The sequence below is a fragment of the Schistocerca serialis genome, chromosome 4, assembly GCF_023864345.2.
Source record: "Schistocerca serialis cubense isolate TAMUIC-IGC-003099 chromosome 4, iqSchSeri2.2, whole genome shotgun sequence".
Lineage (NCBI taxonomy): Eukaryota > Metazoa > Arthropoda > Insecta > Orthoptera > Acrididae > Schistocerca > Schistocerca serialis.
The window spans coordinates 548,764,542-548,788,844 of record NC_064641.1 but is presented as its reverse complement, the minus strand read 5'-3'; the positions used below and the strand labels follow the sequence as shown (position 1 = coordinate 548,788,844).

At 39.1% G+C, this 24,303-nt stretch overlaps 1 protein-coding gene across 2 annotated transcripts in view; it reads right to left on the bottom strand.

Moving 5' to 3' along the window:
• Window positions 1–24,303, bottom strand: part of LOC126475273 (ATP-dependent RNA helicase abstrakt) — a 148,125-nt gene that overhangs the window by 33,741 nt on the left and 90,081 nt on the right. For both annotated transcript variants that reach the window (XM_050103023.1, XM_050103022.1), the window contains exons 6-10: window positions 10,778–10,911; window positions 10,407–10,563; window positions 8,352–8,432; window positions 4,336–4,417; window positions 3,930–4,061 (exon numbers count right to left, since the gene is read on the bottom strand). In XM_050103023.1, the coding sequence (XP_049958980.1) occupies window positions 3,930–4,061; window positions 4,336–4,417; window positions 8,352–8,432; window positions 10,407–10,563; window positions 10,778–10,911 (586 nt within the window). The remainder of the gene's footprint in view (window positions 1–3,929; window positions 4,062–4,335; window positions 4,418–8,351; window positions 8,433–10,406; window positions 10,564–10,777; window positions 10,912–24,303) is intronic.

Below are 24,303 nucleotides of genomic sequence, written 5' to 3'. Positions count from 1 at the left end.
AGTTTCACATCTAGTGCCTGGAATAGATATTTATTTTTCTATCCTTGTCCTAGGATTTTGTGAAATATGTGTCCACTGACAAATCAGATGGCAGCAGGGTCTTAATAAACTGGGTGCTAGACACAAGACGTAACCTAAACTGAAACTGTGACTGCTGTCTTCACGGGTTTGCCACTGGATCACATTGTGCAAATTCCACAATATTTCCTCAGAACTACTGTCCTACATCTTTAGGTGGTTCAACCTCGCCCTTGGTTCAACCTTGCTGGTTGCTAGGTACAACTGACAGTATCCACGTGTCGATGCCCCATTTCTACAACACGCATGTCAAGAATGCACAGGTGCAGAAATCACGCATGCGCAATGATTTGCAGATAGATGGTGCCATACTCAAACGCCTTCTGCCAAAAATCGCAGAGTGGCTCTCCTGCACTTGCGCTGTATGCTGTGTTTACTTACTGTGTGGCCAGATGTTACTCAATAAAAATCGCACTAGACGGGTCTGTTATCGAAAAATCTTCATTTTCACATCGTAATTTTATAGCAGCCAACACAGGATTCCAGGCTGTGCTCAGTTGAAATCCCGCATCCCTGTTGATGAGATTATTGGCTGTATGGATATGTATTGCTTCCTTAATTATGCAATCCCAGAAAGAAGATGCTGCGGACAAAACTTCCGTCTTTTCATAAATCATGTGATGTCTTGTATTCAAACAGTGTTCCGCAATTGCTGACTTTTCCGGTTGATGGAGGCATGTATGATGCTGACGTTCATCGCAGCATTCTTGTACTGTGCAACATGTCTGGCTGATATATGCTGCCCCACACTGACAAGGAATCTTGTACACACCACTTTTACTCCAGCCAAGATCATCCTTAACTCAGCCCAACAGGTTTCGCAGTTTTGCAGATGGTTGAAAAACACAATTAAAAAAAAAAAATGCCATATCTTCCAAGGCCTCTTCCAATTTTTCATGACATGGCACCAAAATACGGCAAAAAGGCCAAAGTGGTGGGTGTCTTTGTATCCTTGTTCTGTTCCATAGATTGAAATCGCTTGGGCCTCTCTCTCTCAGATTAAAATCATGACGCTTAAATCAAGATTTTTCTATAACAAACCCTTTATAACATTGGTCTAGTATGGTTTTTAGAGAGTAATGTCTGACCACACTGTTAGTAAACACAGAATACAGTGTACTTGTAAAAGAGCCGCTCTGTGATTTTCAGCAGAGGGCATTTGAGTATGGCACCATCCATTTGCAAATAATTGTGCATGTGTGATTTCCACACCTGTGCATTCTTCGTGTGCATATTCTAGAAATGGGGCATCAACGTGCGGATATCGTCAGTCATACCTAGCCACCAGCAAGTTCGAACCACCTGAAGATGTCGGATAGTTGCTCCGAGGAAATATTGTGGAATTTGCACCATGTGATCTGGCGGCAAACTCGTGAAGACTATTTATAGCACATCAGCTGGGAAAGCTTGTAGAGTCATATTTTGGTTGTCTCCTTAATTCAACAGACTCCTTAATTATACTGTCCTAGAAACTTGTACCAAATACTGGTGTCTAAATTCATAATTTTACTCCTTGTAGAGCTCAGATAGCTGACTTACTTGGCTGGTTCAGTTGGGTGTTTTGGTGTTTTGTAAAAATGCAACTGTCAACTGGACTCCAATAGGACTTTGGACTTAAAATGGACAGTTCTCCTAAAATCTATTCAAGTTGCTTACAGAATTACGGGATGAACATGTAACTAATTGTTACAGCTAAACTATGCAACAGGGTGGTGATTACTAAGAAACTCGACTCATGAAAAGCTTCATAAGTGTTAATTTAGAATGAAACTTCAAGCTAATATTAATTAATTATTAAAATGCCTTTTCATTTTATTCTTTAGTGAACCACTGTATAGTTAAGGATCTGATAATTTCATTGTAAAGAAAAGAAAGCTGCAACAATTGATGTAGTAATTTTAAGCTGACTCTACAAAGTCATAAACATATACATCACTTATGTCACACTCCCATCCCCATGCCACATGCATCATCTCTCTGTGGAAGACCCAGGTGCATGATCAGTTGGATTCTTCCACCCGGCACATCTTATTCCAGTTCTGTCACAGGCTTCCTCTGTTCCATCAGAGGCAGGGCTACTCTTGAAAGCAGCCATGGCATACACCAGCTTTGCAACAATTTCTGCACAGTGTTTTATGTGTGCATGATGGCCAACCAACTGTGCACCCGAATGAATGGCTATTGCCAAACTGTGGCCAAGAGTGGGGTATACCATCCTGTGGCAAAACAAACTGATGGTCACAACATGCTCGATTACAATTGGTACTTCACAACCCATGCCACCCTCGCAGCAATTGCAGCAATTTTGTTGAACTAAATAGATAAGAGTTAGTCCTGCAAAACATCGTCCTTTCCTGTAATCCTCCTGCCTCAGTCACTGCTAACTCCCAGCCCCAAACCCATCACCATCCTTTCCTGGAATCCAATTTCATTCATCCTGCAACCACACTCTCTTCCTCACAGTCTCTCCTACCATATTATCTGACCACTCCTCAACCCACTCCCCTACGTCGTTGTACGGTGCATGAAATCACTGGAGCCAACACCTGTGTGTCACATCCCTATCCCGCACACCTGCAATGTCTCCCTTCCACACTCCTATTCTGTACACATACTGCCTCTGTCTGAACTATCAGCTACCCTTCCCCAGTCTTCCCTCATGCCTCCTTTATGCCATCGTCCACTCCACCTGACACAACCTTCACACCAGTTTACCTGTGAAGTGCAGTCCCAGCATTATGTATTCAGGTGGCACAATGTTGGTAAACTGGTGTGTGCGTGTGTGTGTGTGTGTGTGTGTGTGTGTGTGTGTGTGGGGAGGGGGGGGGGGTAAGGTGGGGGGGGGGGGGGGGGGGGTAAGGTGGGGGGGGGGTAAGGTGGGGGGGGGGGGGGGTTGCATGCGCACACGTGTGCCTGCGTATGTACATGTACTCTAGCTCGAAAAAGGACTAGTCCAAAAGCTAGCAAGTTTTCAGACTGGTGCTGATTCAATACTTCCATTATTTAATGAGTTATTATCTTTATTTCTAAATATTTACATTCGGCCAAAATTTTCCACACCATATTTGTATCACTTCTGAAAGAGGAAATTGTTGGGATCAGATTAAGAAAAATAAAAGGAAAACTTGCTAGCTTTTGGCGTTGTCCTCTGATGAGCTGCAGTACAGGAAAACACATACAAACTCTCACACACGCATACATACACCTGTGAAAGGTCTTCTTGGTGAGCGGGAGCTAGTCAAAAGTGTTGTTAATTATCATAGTTCAGTTTATATGGTGGCCTGAGTTTGTTAGCAGCCATATGATTTTCCCAACTTCCATGCAATAAGCCCCCCTGTTTATATCGAATGTTCTACACTTCCTTGTGTATGTATTGCACGTCTATTCAAAAAAGTGATGAAACCTTATGCATCGAGAGAGAGAGAGAGAGAGAGGACAATGGGTTTGGTTCTTATGCAATGGCATACATTCAGTTAGATGAAACCAACGACATGCAGTATTTCTGCCTCAATTATAAGACACAGGATTATTGCAAGAACATTTGCAACACCAAACTGATGACCCCCCCCCCCCCCCCCCCCCCTTTGCCAGCGCCCACACACAGTTCTACATTTGAAGGTTTCTTCAGTCTACGCTGCAATTAACCTATGTTGCATCGTTCAGGAATATGGCCTGTAGTAAAGCTGGGGTAGAGGAATCAGTTGTCACCATTTCCATACAACACACTATGGGATTGGACAAAATGAATAAAATGTGAGCAAAACACATAACAAAGTTTTACAAGAAGTAGATATATCACACAATCTTTAAAGTGTAATAATACTGACTTTCACTTAACGCATTTGAAATACCTGAATAACATTCATTGAAGCTGCACCAGCTCGGCCCACATTAATTGTAACTGGCTTCACAAGTGCTGACCGGGCAAAATTCTGTATTTTTTTTGGCATTGTAGCTGAGAACAGCAGTGTCTGCCTTTGCCCCTACAAAGAAAACAATAACTCCAGTTTATAGATTACCCCAAGGCTGACAAAAAATGTCGCCTAAAAATGATTTTAATATACCATTTACTGTTTAATAACGAAATTAACCTCATACAAATGTATGAGAGTAAGTTCATTTTTTTTAATATCCAATATTTCTTCCAGTTCACAAAATTTATATTCTCAACAAAACACTTTAATCTATTTTTTTTTACTCATGTTACTTATTTAATACTTGTATCATGGTATTTCTTTTGTTAAATAATTAACATACCTTGAAAAATGAGAAAATTGTTCTGACATCTTCTTCGAATCCCATGTCAATCATCCTATCAGCTTCATCCATGCACAAGTATCTGAAAGTGTAACAAAAGCTCTACATTAATTCTCAAGTTAGGAGTGCAATCAGATGGTTACATTGCTTTTGCTATGCTTTGAATGTGTTTTGTCAGGAAGGAGGACGATTATAGAGTTTAGCTCTTTGCTGATGAAGTGGTAATTTGAGATGAAGCAGAAATACAGATTCAATAGAGAGGGTGTAGGAATCTAACTGTAGCCTTCTAAAAATGAATCACCCAGGGAGCCATCCTTTTCAATGAATGATATGGTAAAGAAACTGCCAAATGCTAGAAAAGGGCAGGGTGACCAAGCATAGAAAGGTCAGCTGCCACTAATAAAGTGAAAAACACTGTCCTGCTTGGCTTCTGTTGAAAACTACTGGAAGCTATGAGGCTACAGGCAGAAGTAATTATTAACAGTTTGGGTCATGAACTGACAGTACAGTATGATATGAGAGGGAATCCAAAAAACCAGAATTATTTTTTAAAAGCTACATATTTTTAAACTGTTTAAAAAAACAACCTTATCCCCTTGAAAACAACACTACCCCCTTCAAAATACTCTCCATTACAACTAATACATCTGTCCCACCAATGCTTCCACTGTTCAAAACATTTTTTGTAGTCATCTTTAGAAAGGGCTGACAGCTCCCTCATTTTTTTTTCTCGACTTCTTCTATGTTGTCACAAGGTGTCCGTTTATGGCCCTTTTCACGTGTGAAAATAAGAAAAAGTCTCATGGAGGCAGGTCAGGCAAGTAAGGTGCATGGCATTTGTAGCCAAAAACTGTCTAACAGAGATGGCCTTATTTGCGGATGCGTTGTTGTGGTGGAAGAAGAAGTCTCTTGTCTACCACAAATTGAGTCTTTTCTGATGAACACTGTTGTGCAATCTTCTTGAAACTTCCAAATAAAAGGTCTGATTGACAGTCTGATCTCAGGGAACACACTCTGAACAATGCAGGCAGTTGATGGATGTCCAGAACGAGGTTTGCCATCAATCGATATGTTGCCATTTTTAAACTGAGCAAACCACTCGTACACTTGAGTTTTTCCCACAGTGTCATTTTGGTAAGCTGTTTTAAAATTAAAATAGTTTCAGCAGCACTTTTACTGAGTAGAAAACAAAATTTCACAGCTGCACACTGTCACTTAATCTTGCCATCATAAAAAACTAAACAGAAACAAAACAGCGTTAGCAAAAACAATAACTGCAGATGAACAGAACACGCCAAGTCGAAAACACGGGGGGCACTGAACTGGAAATGAGTTCGCTACACAAACCTAACGGCAGAAATGTGTAATACACAAGCTCCGCCCATAGCAATTTTTATTTATTTATTTTATTTTTTATTTTTTTGGGTACCCCCTTGTACAGCACAGTGAAATACAGTTTCTACTTGGTGCGTATGTTTCTATCAATAGGTTTGCATCTATGCTAGTTGATGACTGTAACAACTATGCATTTTGTTGATAAACAGGAATTTTGAAACTGAGAGTTTAATTAATTGAGATGATAATCCGTATCCAGTTTCCAACTGCCCATCAATGTGAAGAATTCTGTTCAACAGAAGGACCTAACAGTTTGAAAATCATTACTCTTGAATACAAGTCCACTGCCTTAACTACAGTGCAGTGAATGTGATCATGTGCTCCTGATGCAAAGTGATAAAATGAGGTGCTGAGACCATGGTGACAAACTCCAAATACAGGTGTATAAGCCCCTCTCTTATACACACTGATCAGCCACCAAGCTGCTATCAATATAAGCCCATCCAGGTGATAGCAGTGTCACCTGGCGAGGAACAACTGCTAGTCAGACACGCGCATGGTGCATGTAGTATTACTGAGCATGCTGTCCATGAATGGAATGTGAAAGGCATGCGATCTATCTGAGTTTGAGCAAGGGCAGATTATGATGGCCACATGCTCGGTATGAGCATTTTGGAAACTGCATTACTTGTCAGATGTTTGAGGGAATCTGTGATGATTACCTCGTACATGTGGCATAACCTAGGTGAAACCACATCCAGATGTCATTGAGTTGGGTGGGCAACTCTCACTACGGATGTTGAACGTCAAGACTGGGCACTTTGGTAAGACAGGACTGGTGACAGACTGTGGTGGAAATAACATAAGACTTTAACGCTGGGCAGAGTACAAATGTGTCTGAACACACAGTGCACTAAGCACTCCTAACGGTAGGCCTCCGCAGTTGACGACCCATGCATGTGCCTATGTTAACCACAACATCAGTAACTGTGACTGAAATGGGCACGTGTCCACCCAATACCTTCTTCGTCATGAAGATGGGAGGGTGCAAATCTGTCATCTTCCAACGGAACAGCTCTTTGACACCTGTACTGCAGGACAGAGGGAAGATGGCAGCAGCTCCATTATGCCCTGGGGAACTTTCACGTGGGCATGTACGGGTCCAACGGAGCTTGTGCAAGGCACCATGATGGCCAAGGAGTGTTGTAAACTGGTTGCAGACCACATATACCCCTTCATGATGATCTTTTTTTCCTAATGGCAGCAACATTTTTCAGCAAGATAATGCACCGTGTCACAAGGTCTGGAGTGTGATGGAGAGTATTTTAAAGGAATACACTGCCATTTGACAATTTTAGTGTTTATTTAAGTACAACCCAGGATATGATCTTTTATGCCATTTTATAGTGTTTGATTTTTTGTCTTTAACATATATTGCAGGACACTTAACATGTTGTGCCCAATGTTGGTCATAAATTAAGAAAAATATTGGCACCCCATGAAATGCCAAACATAAAATCACTATCTTGTAACATATCAGTAAATAACTATGGGAGCATGTAATATTTTGTAAAAACAGGCTTACATTGGTAAATAAAAGATGAGCACATGTCCTTAAAATGTAATGACAGTGAAATCAAAGAGTTCTTACATTGTGTATTTACATACAATAACAATGTATCCAGCAAAACTGTCTGTGCGCTACCATGCCTTACACGGTGATCTAAGCATGCTCGTTACCAACATGACACATCGCAGAGCATTTCAGGATTTATATGTTGAAAGGCTTCTCAATATATTTACACAATTGTTCATCACTCTTGCACCGACATTGAACCACATAGGACTTGATTATTGCTCATAATAGTTGTCTAGCATTGTAATGTATGGACAGGTATCTTGATGATGTCCCAGCTCACATAATAAAGTGGATTTCTTTCCAAATTTTTACACTTAATGGGGATTTTTCCTAGACCAGAGAAACCACGTTCCTCCTGTGTGAATTGTGATATATCGCACATTTATCAGAAAATAACACACTTGAGCAAGACATAGCATTAGGTAATTGTGCCAACAAATCACTACAGACTGCAACTCCCTGCTCTATGTCACCGTCAGATAATTCATTCACAAACATTGACCTAAATCTTTTCATTTTCACATCTTTTTAATGTGTTCAGGAATTGTTGACTATGGTTCTTGAGATTCAGCTGCTCTTTTGAAAGTGAATGTCACTGTAGACGGGTCAATCAACTGAGCAATAGAGCACAGGGACTTTTTGGGCACTCTGTATGTACATTTGACACGTTGTCTCTCCCCCTCTCCTTTTGTGTGTGTGTGGGGGGAGGGGGAAGCACGCAATTGTGTATCCTCACTGCTCACTTTTGTTTTTGCACACACCCACAGCTCCAAGACTTGTCTATATAGTACATGGTTTCAATTTCTCACATTACCATTTATATGGATTTTGTATTAGTGTACCAAATCTGTTAAAAAATGCATCACCTCTTAGACTTGCACAGTACTTCCATACATACACCAGTTAAGAACAATTTTATGCAGAAAATACTATGAGCTGTGTAGTAAAATTCACCTGTTAATGTTCATGATAAATAAGGCAGAATTAATTAGATGAAAGTTACTTTCAAAAGTTTAAAATTTTTTACATTATAATAATTTACCTGCAGACATCTAGTCGTACCATTTTCTTGTCTAGCATGTCCATGAGACGACCTGGAGTGGCCACCATGATATGTACTCCTCTGCAATGATGTAAAAAGTTCCAGCTTTAAGTTTCTTTTGAAATCAAAAATATAATTTTGTACACAGCTTTTGCAAATCAATTTACAATGTACAAAGTGGAATGGAAGCCATTCCCACACAATGACTGTATCATAAATATGATACCAGAACACATGTAATATTTAATACCTGCTCGTTCATAGCCTATTACTTATTGTGCATCAAACTATTCCTCAAACACTATTATGAAGAAGTTGTAAAGACATCCTACTTCAAGATTTATAAACGTGTGGGGTTCTGTTGCATCCAAGTCACTTTTTACATATTTTATTTAAAAATTAAACATGAATTTAGATTAATTTTTTGTAACACTGAAAAGAACCACATTAAACTTTATTTCATTGTTTTCTTAATATCCCTTGTACATATGCCATTTTTGGTGAATACACATATTGGTACAGTTGTAAGGTGGATTTCAAAGCAATGAGATGTACATAAGAATACTTAGGCAGCAGATGGAAGAATGCATTCAAAACATAAAAATAAATATTTTTGTTGTTATAAAATAAATATTGTATTTAATGAAAAATCAAACACTGATAAAATTCTTTTCATTACAAAACCTATGTGTAGTATATTAACTTAATTCAGAATGAGAGTATCTGAAGAAGATTGATGACAATGAATCAATGACTGCATAGATAAAACAGTGTTGTAATGCTTGTTCCCAATCATTTTGTAGAAAGTTGATATTATTGGAATATAATACAAAGAACTGTTCATTTTCATGGTTAAATGAAAACAAAACATTACGAGTGATAAGATAATGAGAGTGAAAAATGCTGAGAAGAGATAAAGCTAAGTAGAGACAAAGGGTTAGGTGGTTCCAGCACAATAGGATTTGCTGGAACAACATGTTCCCTGTAAAAGGATAATGTTTTACTGACAGATAGAGAGTTATATGAATGTGTTTTGTCTGTTTTTTTCGACATGTCTGAAAGAACAGACACCACAAGAATTCCACAGCTGTGATATATATTAATGTAACTGAATGTGGAGGGGGGCGGGGGGGGGGGGGAGAAAAGGGAAGAAACTGATGATATCAGCTGCATTGGGACTGTGCACGGGAATCAGTGGTGATGAGTGAAAATGTGTGCTGGACCAGGACTTGAACCTGGGATCTCCTATTTACTAGGCACTTTTGTTAACCAGTGCACCATACCGACACAGTGTTTAACGCAAATGTGTGAACATGTCCGAAAGAACAGACACCATGCAGGATCCGCAGCTGATACTTATTATGTAATTGAATGGGGACAGGTGGGGTGGGGTGAGGGTGGGGGAGGGGGTGGGGGGGGGGAGGGAAGGAAAGAGATCTTCTGCTTACAGGACAGTTGCATTAACCACTGCACCATCCAGACACAGTGTTTCTGGCAAATGTGCGGACTATCCCAGGATGTTCCCTGGCTGGCTCACATTCCTACCTAGTGCCAACTATCTTCAGTCCCAGTCCATGTTTCCATGCTCACAAATTCTAGATTTCCACTGGTGGTCAAAAGAAGTGTGCATCCGCCCTGAAGGTCGTGGATTCATGGCCCACCAAAGTGAATCAATTCTATGAATGTTTGGTGTCTGTTCTTTCAAGCAGGTCTGACTACAGGACAGGAAGCCGTTCTGAGCTTACACTTAAAATTAAAATTGTGAACAAATGCCTTACAAATGCCCTTCAGAAATGAGGAGCCATGGCATATAATACAAGGCCACAGTTTGACAGTACTCTAATTTGTATTTTCCAGAAGCAGTGAGAAAAGTGATGGAACAGTACATTTATATTGTGGAATGCAACTTTCAAGAAAACAGCCTCAGAATGTCATCTTAGTGGTCAATGAAAATAACTGGAGTGTGTAAACAGAACTACAGTTTCATTGTATATTGCATGATTTCTGACTAAAGTAATCTTTTAATAGGATGGAACAAACAACAGGTGGACTTACTTGCTAATGATCTCAATAGATTCTGCGACTGGTACTCCGCCAATAGCAAGACAGCATCTGATTTCTGGTGCACCATGTTGCTGTAGTGAAGAGCAGTAGTGTGTTATGATATCATGTGTTTGTTTTGCCAACTCACGTGATGGGCATATTATCAAGCCTGTAACATATACAGGGTAAAAATAAGTATATAAAAAATAAAGGAACTGTGTTATGCTCTGTGAATGAGAAAACTAACATCAGTAGCTGTATTATGTATAGAGGAATGCTAGGTTTACATCTCTTTAGAAATAAGCTTAATGTTGAACAATCAGGATATCATGCAATGATGAAATGATTATACAACCCATTAAGGGCATAGTCTATTTCCTTACCATAAGGTCCCTCATTTTTGATAAAGGGAAGGCGAGTCTCCTGTTCCAAGCAGAACATTATTAGGGGCAGCACAAATACCAGTGTTTTCCCACTACCAGTGAATGCAATACCAATCATGTCACGCCCAGACAACCTGTAAAAGAACAACAACAAATGTTTAAGAAAAAAGTGATAAACTTCTGACCTAAAAAGTAGTGGAGCTCATATACCTCTAGGTATAGAAAGCTTGGTAAAATCTGAAATTGACAGCAGGAGGCTTTTGGGGTGAATCTAGGAATATACTGAAAGGACAGGCTAATTTAAATGGAGATGGTTGGTATTTTATCACAGTGGACAAGAAACTCAAATCCACCACGATAGAAATTAAAGCTGCATGAGAGGTCAACTATGCAAGTCAATATCAAGGGTAGGCACATATGAGGGTTGGAACTTTAATAGTGGCAACTATTTATTTACAGCTCATACAAAATGTTTTACTGACCTTCAAAGTAGTCACCAGAATTGTGTATAATCCATTGCCAGTGATGTGGAATTCGTAGGATACTCTTAGCAGTGCAAGTTGTGTCGACAGTTCGAGTGGCGTGGTCTATTACCTGACAAATTTGTAGCAGTTTTGAAGCGAATGCCTGAAGTGTTTCCTTCAGTTCAGAAATCAAATTGAACTCCCGAGGGCTAAAGTCAGGGGAGTGCTGTAGGTGGTATAGCACTTAGCAGCTCCATCACTCAAACAAATCAGTAACAGCTTGCACTGTACATGCTTGAGCATTGTCCTGCAAAATGATGGTCAGGTCCTGCAGAAAGTGTCATCACTTCTGTCTCTAAGCTGGTCATAGGTTGTGTTCCAAAAATGATCTCCTCAACACAGATCTATGGAACGAAAAAGTAATCCAATCTAATCATCAGATGTTGTCGTTAATCAACCTACTTAGGATAGATTATCTGATTTTAATGAATGATTACAATTTAACTGGAGGAGCAAAGAATTTTGCCAACAAGTTAAAAATTAGTACTTGGATTTTGGGCATCCTACGGCAGATGGTGTCTATTTTTCTGATGTACCTGGTGTTTAAAAGATTACTGATAACCTGGCATTAACATTTAGAACATTGATTCCTTACCAAAAGGACAGTTATATTTAACTATGCATTTATATTTCATATTTATATACCTCAAAAGAAAAATTCAGAGTTGGAATTAAAATCCATGGAGAAGAAATAAAAACTTTGAGGTTCACCGATGCCACTGTAATTCTGTCAGAGACAGCAAAAGACCTGGAAGAGCAGCTGAACGGAATGGACAGTGTCTTGACAAGGAGGATATAGGATGAACATCAACAAAAGCAAAACGAGGATAATGAAATGTAGTCAAATTAAATCGGGTGATGCTGAGGCTGTTAAATTAGGAAATGAGACGCTTAAAGTAGTAAATCAGTTTTGCTATTTGGGGAGCAAAATAAATGATGATGGTCGAAATAGAGAGGATATAAAATGTAGACTGGCAATGCTAAGGAAAGAGTATCTGAAGAAAATAAATTTGTTAACATCGAATATAGATTTAAGTGTCAGGAAGTCGTTTCTGAAAGTATTTGTATGGAGTGTGGCCATGTATGGAAGTGAAATGTGGACAATAACTAGTTTGGACAAGAAGAGAATAGAAGCTTTCGAAATGTGGTGCTACAGAAGAATGCTGCAGAACAGTGAAATACTAAGAAAGTACTTTGGACAACTGTTCAACTGTGAAGAACCGAACTGTAAACTAAAATAATTTTCAGTTGTTTGTTGTTGTGGTCTTTAGTCCAAAGACTGGTTTGATGCAGCACACTCCATACTACACTATCTTGTGCAAGCCTCTTATCTCCGAGTAACTATAGCAACCTACATCCCTCTGAATCTGGTTACTGTAGTCATCTCTTGGTCTCCCTCTATGATTTTAACCCCCCCCCCCCCCTTTTGCCTTCCCTCCACTACTAAATTGGTGATCCCTTGATGCCTCAGAATATGTCCCACCTACCAATCCCTTCTTTTAGGCAGGTTGTACCGCAAAGTTCTCTTCTCCCCAATTCTATTCAGTACCTGGTCTACCCATCTAATCTTCAGCATTCTTCTGTAGCACCACATTTCAAAAGCTTCTATTCTCTTCTTGTCTAAACTGTTTATCGAAATTATGGTAATCCCAAAAGTACGGTCTCCTATTTTTTTATAAGTACATAGACCTGTTTATTTCTAAAATGGTTTACATCAGTTTAAAGCTTGAACATTTAGCTATTTTTTGACATAATCACCATTTCTGTCATTGCATTTTTGTAGACGCTGTGGCAGTTTTGCATGCCCATGTCACACCAGCTCGCCGCCATGCTGTTCAGAAAGTTATGAACCTCTTTTTCCACGTCGTTGTCGGAGCTGAATCACTTTCCGGCCAAATGTTCTTTTAACCTAGGGAACAGGTGATAGTCACTGCACACCAGGTCAGGACTATAGGGTGGGTGGGAGAATATGTTCCACTGAAACTGTTGCAGGAGAGCAACGGTTTGCCGAGCAATGTGTGGGCGAGTGTTGTCATGGAGATTGTGTACACCCTTGCTCAACATTCCTCTTCTCCAGTTCTGAATTGCCCGTTTCGAGATTTTTCAGATTCTCACAGTACCCTTCAGCGTTAATTGTGGTCCCATCGATTCAGCTCCGACTACGAGATGAAAGATGAGGTTCATAACTTTCTGAACAGCATGGCGGCAAGCTGGTATGACATGGGCATACAAAAACTGCCACAGTGTCTACAAAAATGCATCAACAGAAATGGTGATTATGTCGAAAAATAGCTAAATGTTCAAGCTGTAAACTGATGTAAACCACTGTAGAAATAAACAGGTCTAAGTACTTAAAAAAAAAAAAAAAAAAAACTCGTTCTTTCAGAAAGGACTTCCTGACACAAATTTATAGTTGATGTTAACAAATTTCTCTTCTTCAGAAATGCTCTTCTTGCCATTTCCAGTATACATTTAGTACCATCCCTACTTTGACCATCTTCTGTTATTTTGTTTCCCAAATAACAAAACTCATTTACTACTTTAAGTGTCTCATTCCACAATCTAATTCCCTCAGCATCACCAGATTTAATTCGACTACATTCCATTATCTTCATTTTGCTTTTGTTGATGTTCATCTTATATCCTCTTTTCAAGATACTGTCCACTCCGTTCAACTGCTCTTCCAAGTCCTATGCTGTCTCTGACAGAATTACAATGTCATCAGCAAACCTCAAAGTTCTTATTTCTTTTCTCTGAACTTTAATTACTACTCCAAATTTTTCTTTTGTTTCCTTTACTGCTTGCTCAATATACAGATTGAATAACATCAGGGAGAGGCTACAACCCTGTCTCACTCCCTTCTCAACTACTGCTTCCCTTCCGTGCCCCTTGACTCTTATAATCTGGTTTCTGTAAAAATTGTAAATAGCCTTTTGCTCTCTGCATTTTACTCCTGCCACCTTTATAACTTGAAAAAGAGTATTCCAGTCAACATTGTCAAAAGCTTTCTCTAAGTCTACAAATGCTATTAATGTAGGTCTGCCTTTTCTTAACCTAACCTCTATGAGAAGTTGTAGGGTCAATATTGCCTCACGTGTTCCTACATTTCTCCAGAATCCAGCCTGATTTTCCACAAGCTCCACTTCTATTAGTTTTTCCATTCTTTTGTAAAGGATTTGTGTTAGTATTTTGCAACCGTGACTTATTTAACTGATGTTTGGTAATTTTCACACCTGTCAGCACCTGTGCACTTTGGTATTGGAATTATTACATTTTTCTACAAGTCTGAGGGTATTTCGCCTGTTTCATACATCTTGCTCACCAGATGGAAGATTTTTGGCATGGCTGGCTCTCCCAAGGCTACCAGCAGCTCTAACGGAATGTTGACTACTCCCAGGGCCTCGTTTTGACTCACTTCTTTCAATGTCTTGTCAAATTCTTCATGCAGTATAATATCTCCCTGCTCATCTTGCTGTACATCCTCTCCCATATCCATAACATTGCCCTCAAATACATCTCCCTTGAATAGATCCTCTATACACTCCTTGCACCTTTCTGCTTTCCCTTCTTTGCTTAGGGCTGGTTTCCCACCTGAGCTATTGATATTCATACGGCTGTTTCTCTTTTCTCTAAAAGTCCAATTTTTCTGTAGGCCACACTGCCACACTGAGGCAACAGTGGTGTAATCCAATTCTTGTATCTCTTATTGTTTCTTGTGAAATGCCTCTTCAAAGTGGTGGATCATTGTGTTAATAAATGTGTTAATTTTTTTTGTTGACATCACTGACTCCTTACATTTCTGTTCACTTTTCTTTACTTAAAAGGCGCTGAATTTGTTTAAGTTACCTTCAGTGAAATACCTTTGTAAATTTTTGGATGGTATTGGATGAGAGATATCTTTATTTACTTCAGCTTTGTGGCCACTGAGTACCGCATTATATACGTTTTTCTGGTGTTGGGCTATTTATTTTAATTTACCATAATTTGGTCTACAGCTGTCTCAGATGTAAATCAAGACGGCACCAAGTGAAATTTTTTTGTGCAAATATGTCTCAGTTACTTTAAAAAATGGTACTGATGCTTGTAAAATCTGCATAAAAAAGGTGAAAAGAGTTTCACTGTGTGTCCATTGTAAGTACTGATACCATGACAAATGTTTAAAAGTAAATCTGATACGTACAAAAAAGGAATGGGACTGTATATGTGGTCAAAAAAAAAAAGTGTCACAAAAACGAAATTACAAACATGCTTAAGTCAAAAGAAAAAATAATAAGTGTGCTACCATAAGATAAATACAAAATATTAAGAACTTCTCATACAGTACCTAATTGGAATCATCACCTAGCCCAAGACAACGTTGCTGTTAACAGTAGTTTCACACAGAAAACATGGCTATATACCAAACAAACTTGCAACAAAACACTGCATGTAAGCACAGCCCCAGTAATACCACTATCAAATAAATTCTTGGCAGCAGAACCTGACTGTGGTACAACAACAAACACAGGCGAACCAAAAATCAATGACAAAACTTCTGACAGAGAGTCAAAAAAGAGCTTCCCAATGCAAAAATGCACCAAAGGTCTACTCCTGTATGCCAACAGTTCTAACGGTCTTCGGACGACAGAAGAGACAGTTTGTAACTGGGGTGCAAAACTCACACGTCTCTCGCAGTTGACTCACGTATTGTGTGGAGCTGATCTTCTTCTCGGGTCAGATGGCTGTGTCGATCTGCACAAACTCTTCTTCTCTGAAGGCTACAGCTGGTTAATGGAATTTCAAAACGGACTTCTTTTGTACTCTTGAAATGATTCTACACTCTCAGAATACTTCTGTTCAACTCTGTTATATTTTCAACTACACAATAAAACAACTTCACAAGTTTCACACAAGCTTTCAACTCTTGTGAGTCAACCCCATCTTGGACCATTAGAAACAAACAGATACAATTGTACTATGTTTGGTTTAATAACCACTATAAAACCAGTTCTTGCTTCTCGCAAGTCCAAAGCCAGAAAGTCAAATGTAAGTGTCTTTAGTTCAATACATAATTCATTCGTTCACAACAATACTGTCATTACACTGTGAAGTAACAGTGTGTGCTTGCTTCTTGTACTGGACATACAGCTTCTCAGGTGCATGCTGCAAACACTTGTCTGCGCCGATTGACCGCCACTATTGCCGTATTCTCCCGATAGGCATCCATTCTGCACACACAGAAACCAGTGGCGAGGTAGACACATCTCCACTCTCTCATCCTTATACTTAAAATATAGGGCATTCGAGATGGTGGAAAGCCGAGCGTCTCTATAATTTACACTGAAATTCTCGAGGCACTACATATCCCTCCCCTTAGCTCAAACATGCGTTATTTTATACATACTCATTATGTACAATTACATACAATAATTCTTTATCTTTTAACAATGCATCTCATTCTACTAACACCCATGCATATTTTACCACAATTATAATACATGACCCTTTCAATCCATGTTGGAGTTAGCTCTGTTTTCTATTCCTCTTCCAATCATAAATTACAGGTGTACATAATATTCTGCTGCTTCATTTTTACTTCCCGTACTACTTTTTCTAAGTATGTACTTATTCATTATCTATTGCAATCTGGAGGAACTCTGGGTAGAATAAAAGTGTTCCCTTCTTGGATATTTGTAAACCCGAAACTTAATGAGGCTTTTTATGCACAGAATTCAAACTTACCAGACTCATCCCTTTAAACATGTGACTTCTGTCATGATACTGTCCTTTTTCCCTTTATGAACAGTACCTATATCTTACATGGATTGATCCTAAGAGTACCCTTTCTCCTTCCGTCTTGGTAGGTATGCACCTTTCTTGTTTCTATCTTCCTATGGTACAGGTCAATCCCCTTCTTGGTGTCCCTGTCTGAGGAGTATAGGTCAGCCTCTCATAGGTCTGCCTATCCGCCCTTTTTCTCATCCACTAAATGTCGAGTGCACCCTCTATATCCTTCTTGAATAGGCCTCCTGGTTTGTTGCCCTAACATCCATCTTTATGCATACTATACTTAAATATTCTCTGGTAAAATTACAAATCTACTTTACACTCATATTACACTTTCTAATACTTCATCTTATACCACTGAGTTCTCTTTCACTCCTCACTTTTACTATACAAACAGATATCAAGTCCACACATAGTAGATGCTGTGTCTACCTGTATTTACTACCTCCCGGTAGATACTATTCCTTTTCTCAAAGGACTAGCATGGCACATGTAAATATTTTTGAGAGAGACAAAAAAAAAAAAAAAAAAAAAAAAAAAAAAAAAAAAATAATGATGCAGAACCATCACATATCAACAATGTAATATGTGCATCGACTCAAATGCAAATGTATATACATCTTTATTCCCATACATCCCTTGGCGGTTCTGGGATCACTTTAAGTTCCCAATTCGTAATTCTTCTGTTTGTGTTTAAGTATATCTTTGTGTGTATGTAGATATGTGTTCGAGTCTCCTGATTCTTCGGCCTACTTATATGAAATAAGTTGAAGGTTATTGGAAAGAGGGAAAGATAGATAGGTACTCAACAGAGAAGTAAGAAATGAAAAGTAGAGATGGTTCTAAGATCAAAAAGAAAAAGAAGATAGCCCCAAAGACAGGAAACCCTTCCCACCCCCTTCCCCAGGATCCCTACTTCACCAGTACTTGAGTGAGAAGCCGGAGGATGTTGTTGTTGTTGTTGTTGTGGTTTGATGCAGCTCTCCATGCTACTCTATCCTGTGCAAGCTTCTTCATCTCCCAGTACCTACTGCAACCTACATCCTTCTGTTTAGTGTATTCATCTCTTGGTCTCCCTCTGCGATTTTTACCCTCCACGCTGCCCTCCAATACTAAATTGGTGATCCCTTGATGCCCCAGAACATGTCCTACCAACCGATCCCTTCTTCTAGTCACATTGTGCCACAAACTTCTCTTCTCCCCAAATCCTATTCAATACCTCCTCATTAATTATATGATCTACCCATCTAATCTTCAGCATTCTTCTATAGCATCACATTTCGAAAGCTTCTATTCTCTTCTTGTCCAAACTAGTTATTGTCCATGTTCCACTTCCATACATGGCTACGCTCCATACAAATACTTTCAGAAACGACTTCCTGACACTTACATCTATACTCGATGTTAACAGATTTCTCTTCTTCAGAAACGCTTTCCTTGCCATTGCCAGTCTACATTTTATATCCTCTCTTCTTTGACCATCATCAGTTATTTTGCTCCCCAAATAGCAAAACTCCTTTACTACTTTAAGTGTCTCATTTCCTAATCTAATTCCCTCAGCATCACCCGACTTAATTCGACTACATTCCGTTATCCTCATTTTGCTTTTATTGATGTTCATCTTATACCCTCCTTTCATGACACAGTCCATTCCGTTCAACTGCTCTTCCAAGTCCTTTGCTGTTTCTGACAAAATTACAATGTCATCAGCGAACCTCAAAGTTTTTATTTCTTCTCCATGGATTTTAATACCTACTCCGAATTTTTCTTTTGTTTCCTTCACTGCTTGCTCAATATACAGATTGAATAACATCGGGGATAGGCTACCTCACTCCCTTCCCAACCACTGCTTCCCTTTCATGCCCCTTGACTCTTATAACTGCCATCTGGTTTTTTTCCATTCGTCTGTAAAGAATCTGCGTTAGTATGTTGGAAGTATGATGTTAAATGTCTCCCACAGAACGGACATTCTCACCTTCACCTTTGAAGCCCCCAAAGAAAAATCTTAGCAACACCTAAGGAACGGCAAATGGTGAACGATCAGTTACACTTGTCTGTGAGGGTTGTCTGAAGGTGGGGTGTGTGCCTAGTGTTAGTCATGTTTGTACTTACACAACCCACCCCTTCCAAAATCGATACAAACCCTCCCCATTTACACCACTTTACACAAAAGGTATAAAATATTCTATAAAAATAGAAAATTATACACTACAATCAGTTGTCTAGTTATAAATTATGTGTTATGTAAGGTTTCATACAAATTTCCATTTTTTATTAATCTAATATTTCTCGGTAGCTCTCAAAGAACAGCTTAGGCAAAACTAAGACCTAACTATACTCTGATACTGGGATTCGAGATGCTCGCTGACTAGAGCGGAGCGCATGGGTGACTTAAATACTCTCTTCTAACTCTACGTTGATGTCGGGATTGAACGCTAACTAGAGCTGAGCATGCTGTCGACTTACATCTACATTGGGCACTAATTGTTATGGATGTAACTGCAGATATATCAAATCGGAATCCAACTGCATTTAGAGAGCATATTATGGAATCCAACTGCATTTAGAGAGCATATTATGAGATCACTAATAGATTCTTCAGTCTTGACTCGATATAACAACACAATTTATTCAGTTGATTACATAACGTGGACTAGAATCATACGTAACCCGTAACCCCTTTGAGACCACGAATAGTGATACGATCACCTATTGCTATGACTACAATAACCAGTATGGCCTTCATATTAGGGATTTGCAGCAGCCACTGCTTGTCAGTTAAGTAAAATAAGGATGGAGAAGCAATAGGACCATAGGGTAGTATAAGAATGCTATTATAGTTTGATATTTGAAGGGAATTCGGTGCAAGAAAAGTAACTTCAGGAGGAACACTGAAAACAACTCAGGAGCCAGTGGTCATCACTCTGCCCATTAACACAGAACGTTAACATCCCTGGGGGACAGATGTGACTCCACCCGGATCCCATGGTTCTGACATTAACCTCACTCGATTGCTTATGGACCAATATTTCTCATTAAATTTTATGTGAAAGTCTCCCCACAACAAAACAACAACAATTTTAAAAGGAAGCACAACATTAAGTAAAGTTATTCTATGTTCTAATCTGTCCTGGACAAGTTTGAATTCTTTCCATGCGTCATCTCTAACATTGCTATTATCAGTAAGTCTGGAGAAAGCAACAGTCGAAATGTTTCCGGAGATTATACTCTCGGTAATTTCTCAATGTATAATTATCTCAAAAGGTTCCGCCAGACTACTTACATTTATCATGTCAAAGGCGGCTAATTTTTCCCTGACATTCCGTTCTACATTATTTACTCGTGAACCGACAGCTCATGTAGTAACGGCTCGTATACTAACACCTGGAATTTTCAATTGAATATTTGATACTACATCCTTAGGTCGATCTGTGTTCTCTTTCAAAATATTCATTTCCTGTCTTACAGAATTAAATATAACATTACATACATTTTCACAAGATTCCAATTTTTCATTAAGCTTGGGTTCTTTATTATTACTTTTCGCATCAAATTCTAGTTTCTTTGTAAAATTCCGAAATCACTCATTCTGTCTATGGTTAGATTCAGTAAATAGTTGATTAACATGAGTATTCAAAGAACTAGTGAGTCCACTCTTTAAATCTAACTTCAGATATTCTACCTTATCATTTAAAGAGTCCAATCCAGTCTTAAATAAAACTATACTCGCTACTTGACCGTTCAAGGTTTCACTCTGAGCATTTAAACTAGAATGTACCTAAACGTATTTCTCTCCTTAGAGCTTCATTCCGAGCATTTAATTTTTCACTTAAGACTGGCTGTATCAGCCTCCTGGTCATCCAACTTAGCACTTTGGTCATATAATCTAGCATTTAGTTCTTGTCACTGGTTATCTAATTAAAGGCTTAGTGCTTTAATTAAATTTGCTACCTCAGTCAGGCCTGGCATTTCTTTTGTTACAGTCATTGCCATGGCTGGCTCTGAAGTTTGTTGCTGTTCTTGAACCATAATTTTATGGATCTTGGACCTAGTAATCATCTAAAGAAAATTCATCACTGAATACAATAACTACACTAAGAGTTTACCATGCACAGTTCCTTCAACTTCACCAAACAATTATTGTTTTTCGCTCACCCGGCATAGAGTTCAAGCTACGTTGGTGCGCAGATGTATAATCAGTGTGGGTGGACAGCACTGGCACCAGCAGCGTCGGACATTGGCTTCAGTGTCGACGGCGGAGAGTGGACACAGAGTCAGCACCGGTGAGTAGCAGCTGGTGCAGTCGACATCGGTGGCTGGTTACAGCATTGGCGTGATGTACGTGTGTGAAGACTGCTTACTCTCCACACCCGACCTTCTTATTCGAAAAATTGAGGTCTTCTCTCCATTTCTCTCCACTATTACTTTCTCACGTCTTTTACAGCATTGCACTCACAACTTTCTTCCCTTTGTTCATTGGAATCAATACGATTACTGGAAGCAGTTCTTGTATGTTGTTAGGCTTGGTTGCTATGGCGATGCATAATATCTTCTTTCCATTTCTGTCTTTAAATTCCTGTTTTACTCGGGTCCTGTCATGTAGGTTGCCATGTTCTGACAGTCTTCAGATGACAGGAGAGAGAGTGTGTAACTGGGGTGCAAAACTCACACGTCTCTCGCAGTTGACTCACGTATTGTGTGGAGCTGATCTTCTTCTCGGGTCAGATGGCTGTGTCGATCTTCACAAACTCTTCTTCTCAGAAGGCTACAGCTGGTTAATGGAATTTCAAAACGGACTTCTTCTCTACTCTTGAAATGATTCTATACTCTCAGAATACTTTTGTTCAACTCTGTTATATTTTCATCTCCACAATAAAACAACTTCACAAGTTTCACACAAGCTTTCAACTCTTGTGAGTCAACCCCATCTTGGACCATTAGAAACTAACAGATACAATTGTACTATGTTTGGTTTAATAACAACTATAAAACCAGTTCTTGCTTCTCGCAAGTCCAACACCAGAAAGTCAAATGTACGTGTCTTTAGTTCAATACATAATTCATTCGTTCACAACAATACTGTCATTACACTGTGAAGTAACAGAGTGTGTTTGCTTCTTGTACTGGAAATACAGCTTCTCAGGTGCGCGTTGCAAACACTTGTGTGCGCCGATCGACCGTCACTTTTGCCGTATTCTCCCGATACACATCCATCCTGCACACACAGAAACCAGGGGCGAGGTAGACACATCTCCATTCTCTCACCCTCGTACTTGAAATATCAGGTGTTCAAGACAGTGGAAAGCCAAGTGTCTCTAGAATTTACACCGAAATTCTCGAGGCACTACACAGTCATGGAAAAGAATTAACTGCACACTTTTATGAAAATATATGTTCAAAGCATTCCATTCTTGTGAAACGAAAGACCTAGTTATCTCACACAAATGAAGGCTACTTGAGCTGAGAAGCTCAAACATGGTTGTCTTCTCTGTTCCACATCGACCTGACTTGCCCATCTGGTTGTGTGTATATAAAGAGGTGTGAAGTGCAAATAAACAGGTCCTAAATGCATTTGTACGAGATTCAAAAATGTACACTGTCAACTTAAGCTGCGTAGGAAGAAGATTCCACACATCCCATGGCTTAAATCTCAACAGACTAGGGGAGCACTTAGTTATAACACAGATCCAAGAAGTAGTTAACAGCAAACTGAATGTACAGTGTTGTGCTACAGAGGCCATCCCTCTCAAAGATAAAATTAACGAATACTTGGGAGAAACATCCATGAAATTCCAGGTCAGTAAAACAATACATCGGCAGGACAAGAGCAATGTTCTTTAAGGCAATAAAACCTTCCACCAATGCAACACCAGACACAAGTGTATGTGTTTCATATGTGCCTCAAACAGAGTTCAGTCCGCCAGAGAATAATTTATCACTTTTGTATTATAATGTACAGGTTTTGGGAAACAAAATAGACGCTTTTGAATCATTTATCACAGGACTATCGCCACATGTAGTAATAGTTACAGAACGCCAGAAAACAGTGGACAACATTCAGTATTGCAGATTATAAGGCCACAACCTAGCTATGTTCTACTTTTTTAACACATAATAAAGGTGTTGGTGTTGCCACCCATTCAAGAAAATGTAAGTTCATAACCACCATAGAAAAAGTGCTATGGGGGAATAATTTCTGTGATGACAAATATTTCGAAATTGCAGTTCTTAAACTCACATTTTGCACTGTGCCTTTCTATGCCATAGGTGTATATAGATCCCCCTGTGAAATTCTGATGCTTTTCTGAAATCACATGATGGAGTTTTAAGAAAATTTATGGCAGGTTGTAGAAGTGTAAATGTTGTCATACTGGGAGATCTGAACATCAACATTTTACAAGATGGTCAGGAAAGCAAACATTTTACAGATTGTATCCTGTCTTTTGGGGCTAAAGATCTTGAACAAGCACCTGCCAGAAGAGCTAACACACATAGTAGTTCAATGGATCATGTTATTACAAATTATGACCACATCATCTCAACAAACGTCATGAACGGTCACCTTTCTGCCAACAAATACGAGGTTCAGATAATGTTTCGAAGACTTGCTGGTCAAATGTAAATAAAATCAGAAACAATGAAACAGAAACTAAAATTAATAATGTAAATTAACAGTAAATAATGATGATATCTCTGATACCCTTCTATTCAGCAATATTTCTAATAATTACTTCATAGATACTGTCAAAAATAATGTCTCTCTGAAACAGGATATACCATATGAAACAGGATATACCATAAAATGAGGTGAATCCTATCAGGTGGTGTCAATCCAACCATTTACTGGTTTTCCCATGTTTGGATAACTGAGCACAGCATTTTAACAATTACATTGCAGCTGACAATTGTCGTGAATTCTTGACTAATCTATCAACAACAATGGCGTGTTGGAATGCGTGCAACCAGCAAATTGCATTGTCAGTAGGTGTGCGATTCTTGTGCTGCATTTGTGTAGTCAACACAACAGTGCGGAAACTTCTGCTGGTGCCTGTTACTTCTGAAGTGTAACTACTAAGTTGCAGAATTATTGCTTGCATACAAACGTGTTAAGTGATACAGTTTTGTTTTTTGTTCACTGCTAATACTGCTTAGTCACTACGCAGGCCTAATCACAAATTTGCATTTTTATAGGGTGAATCTGATCATGCGAGTATACCAAAGGATACTGGGACCAAC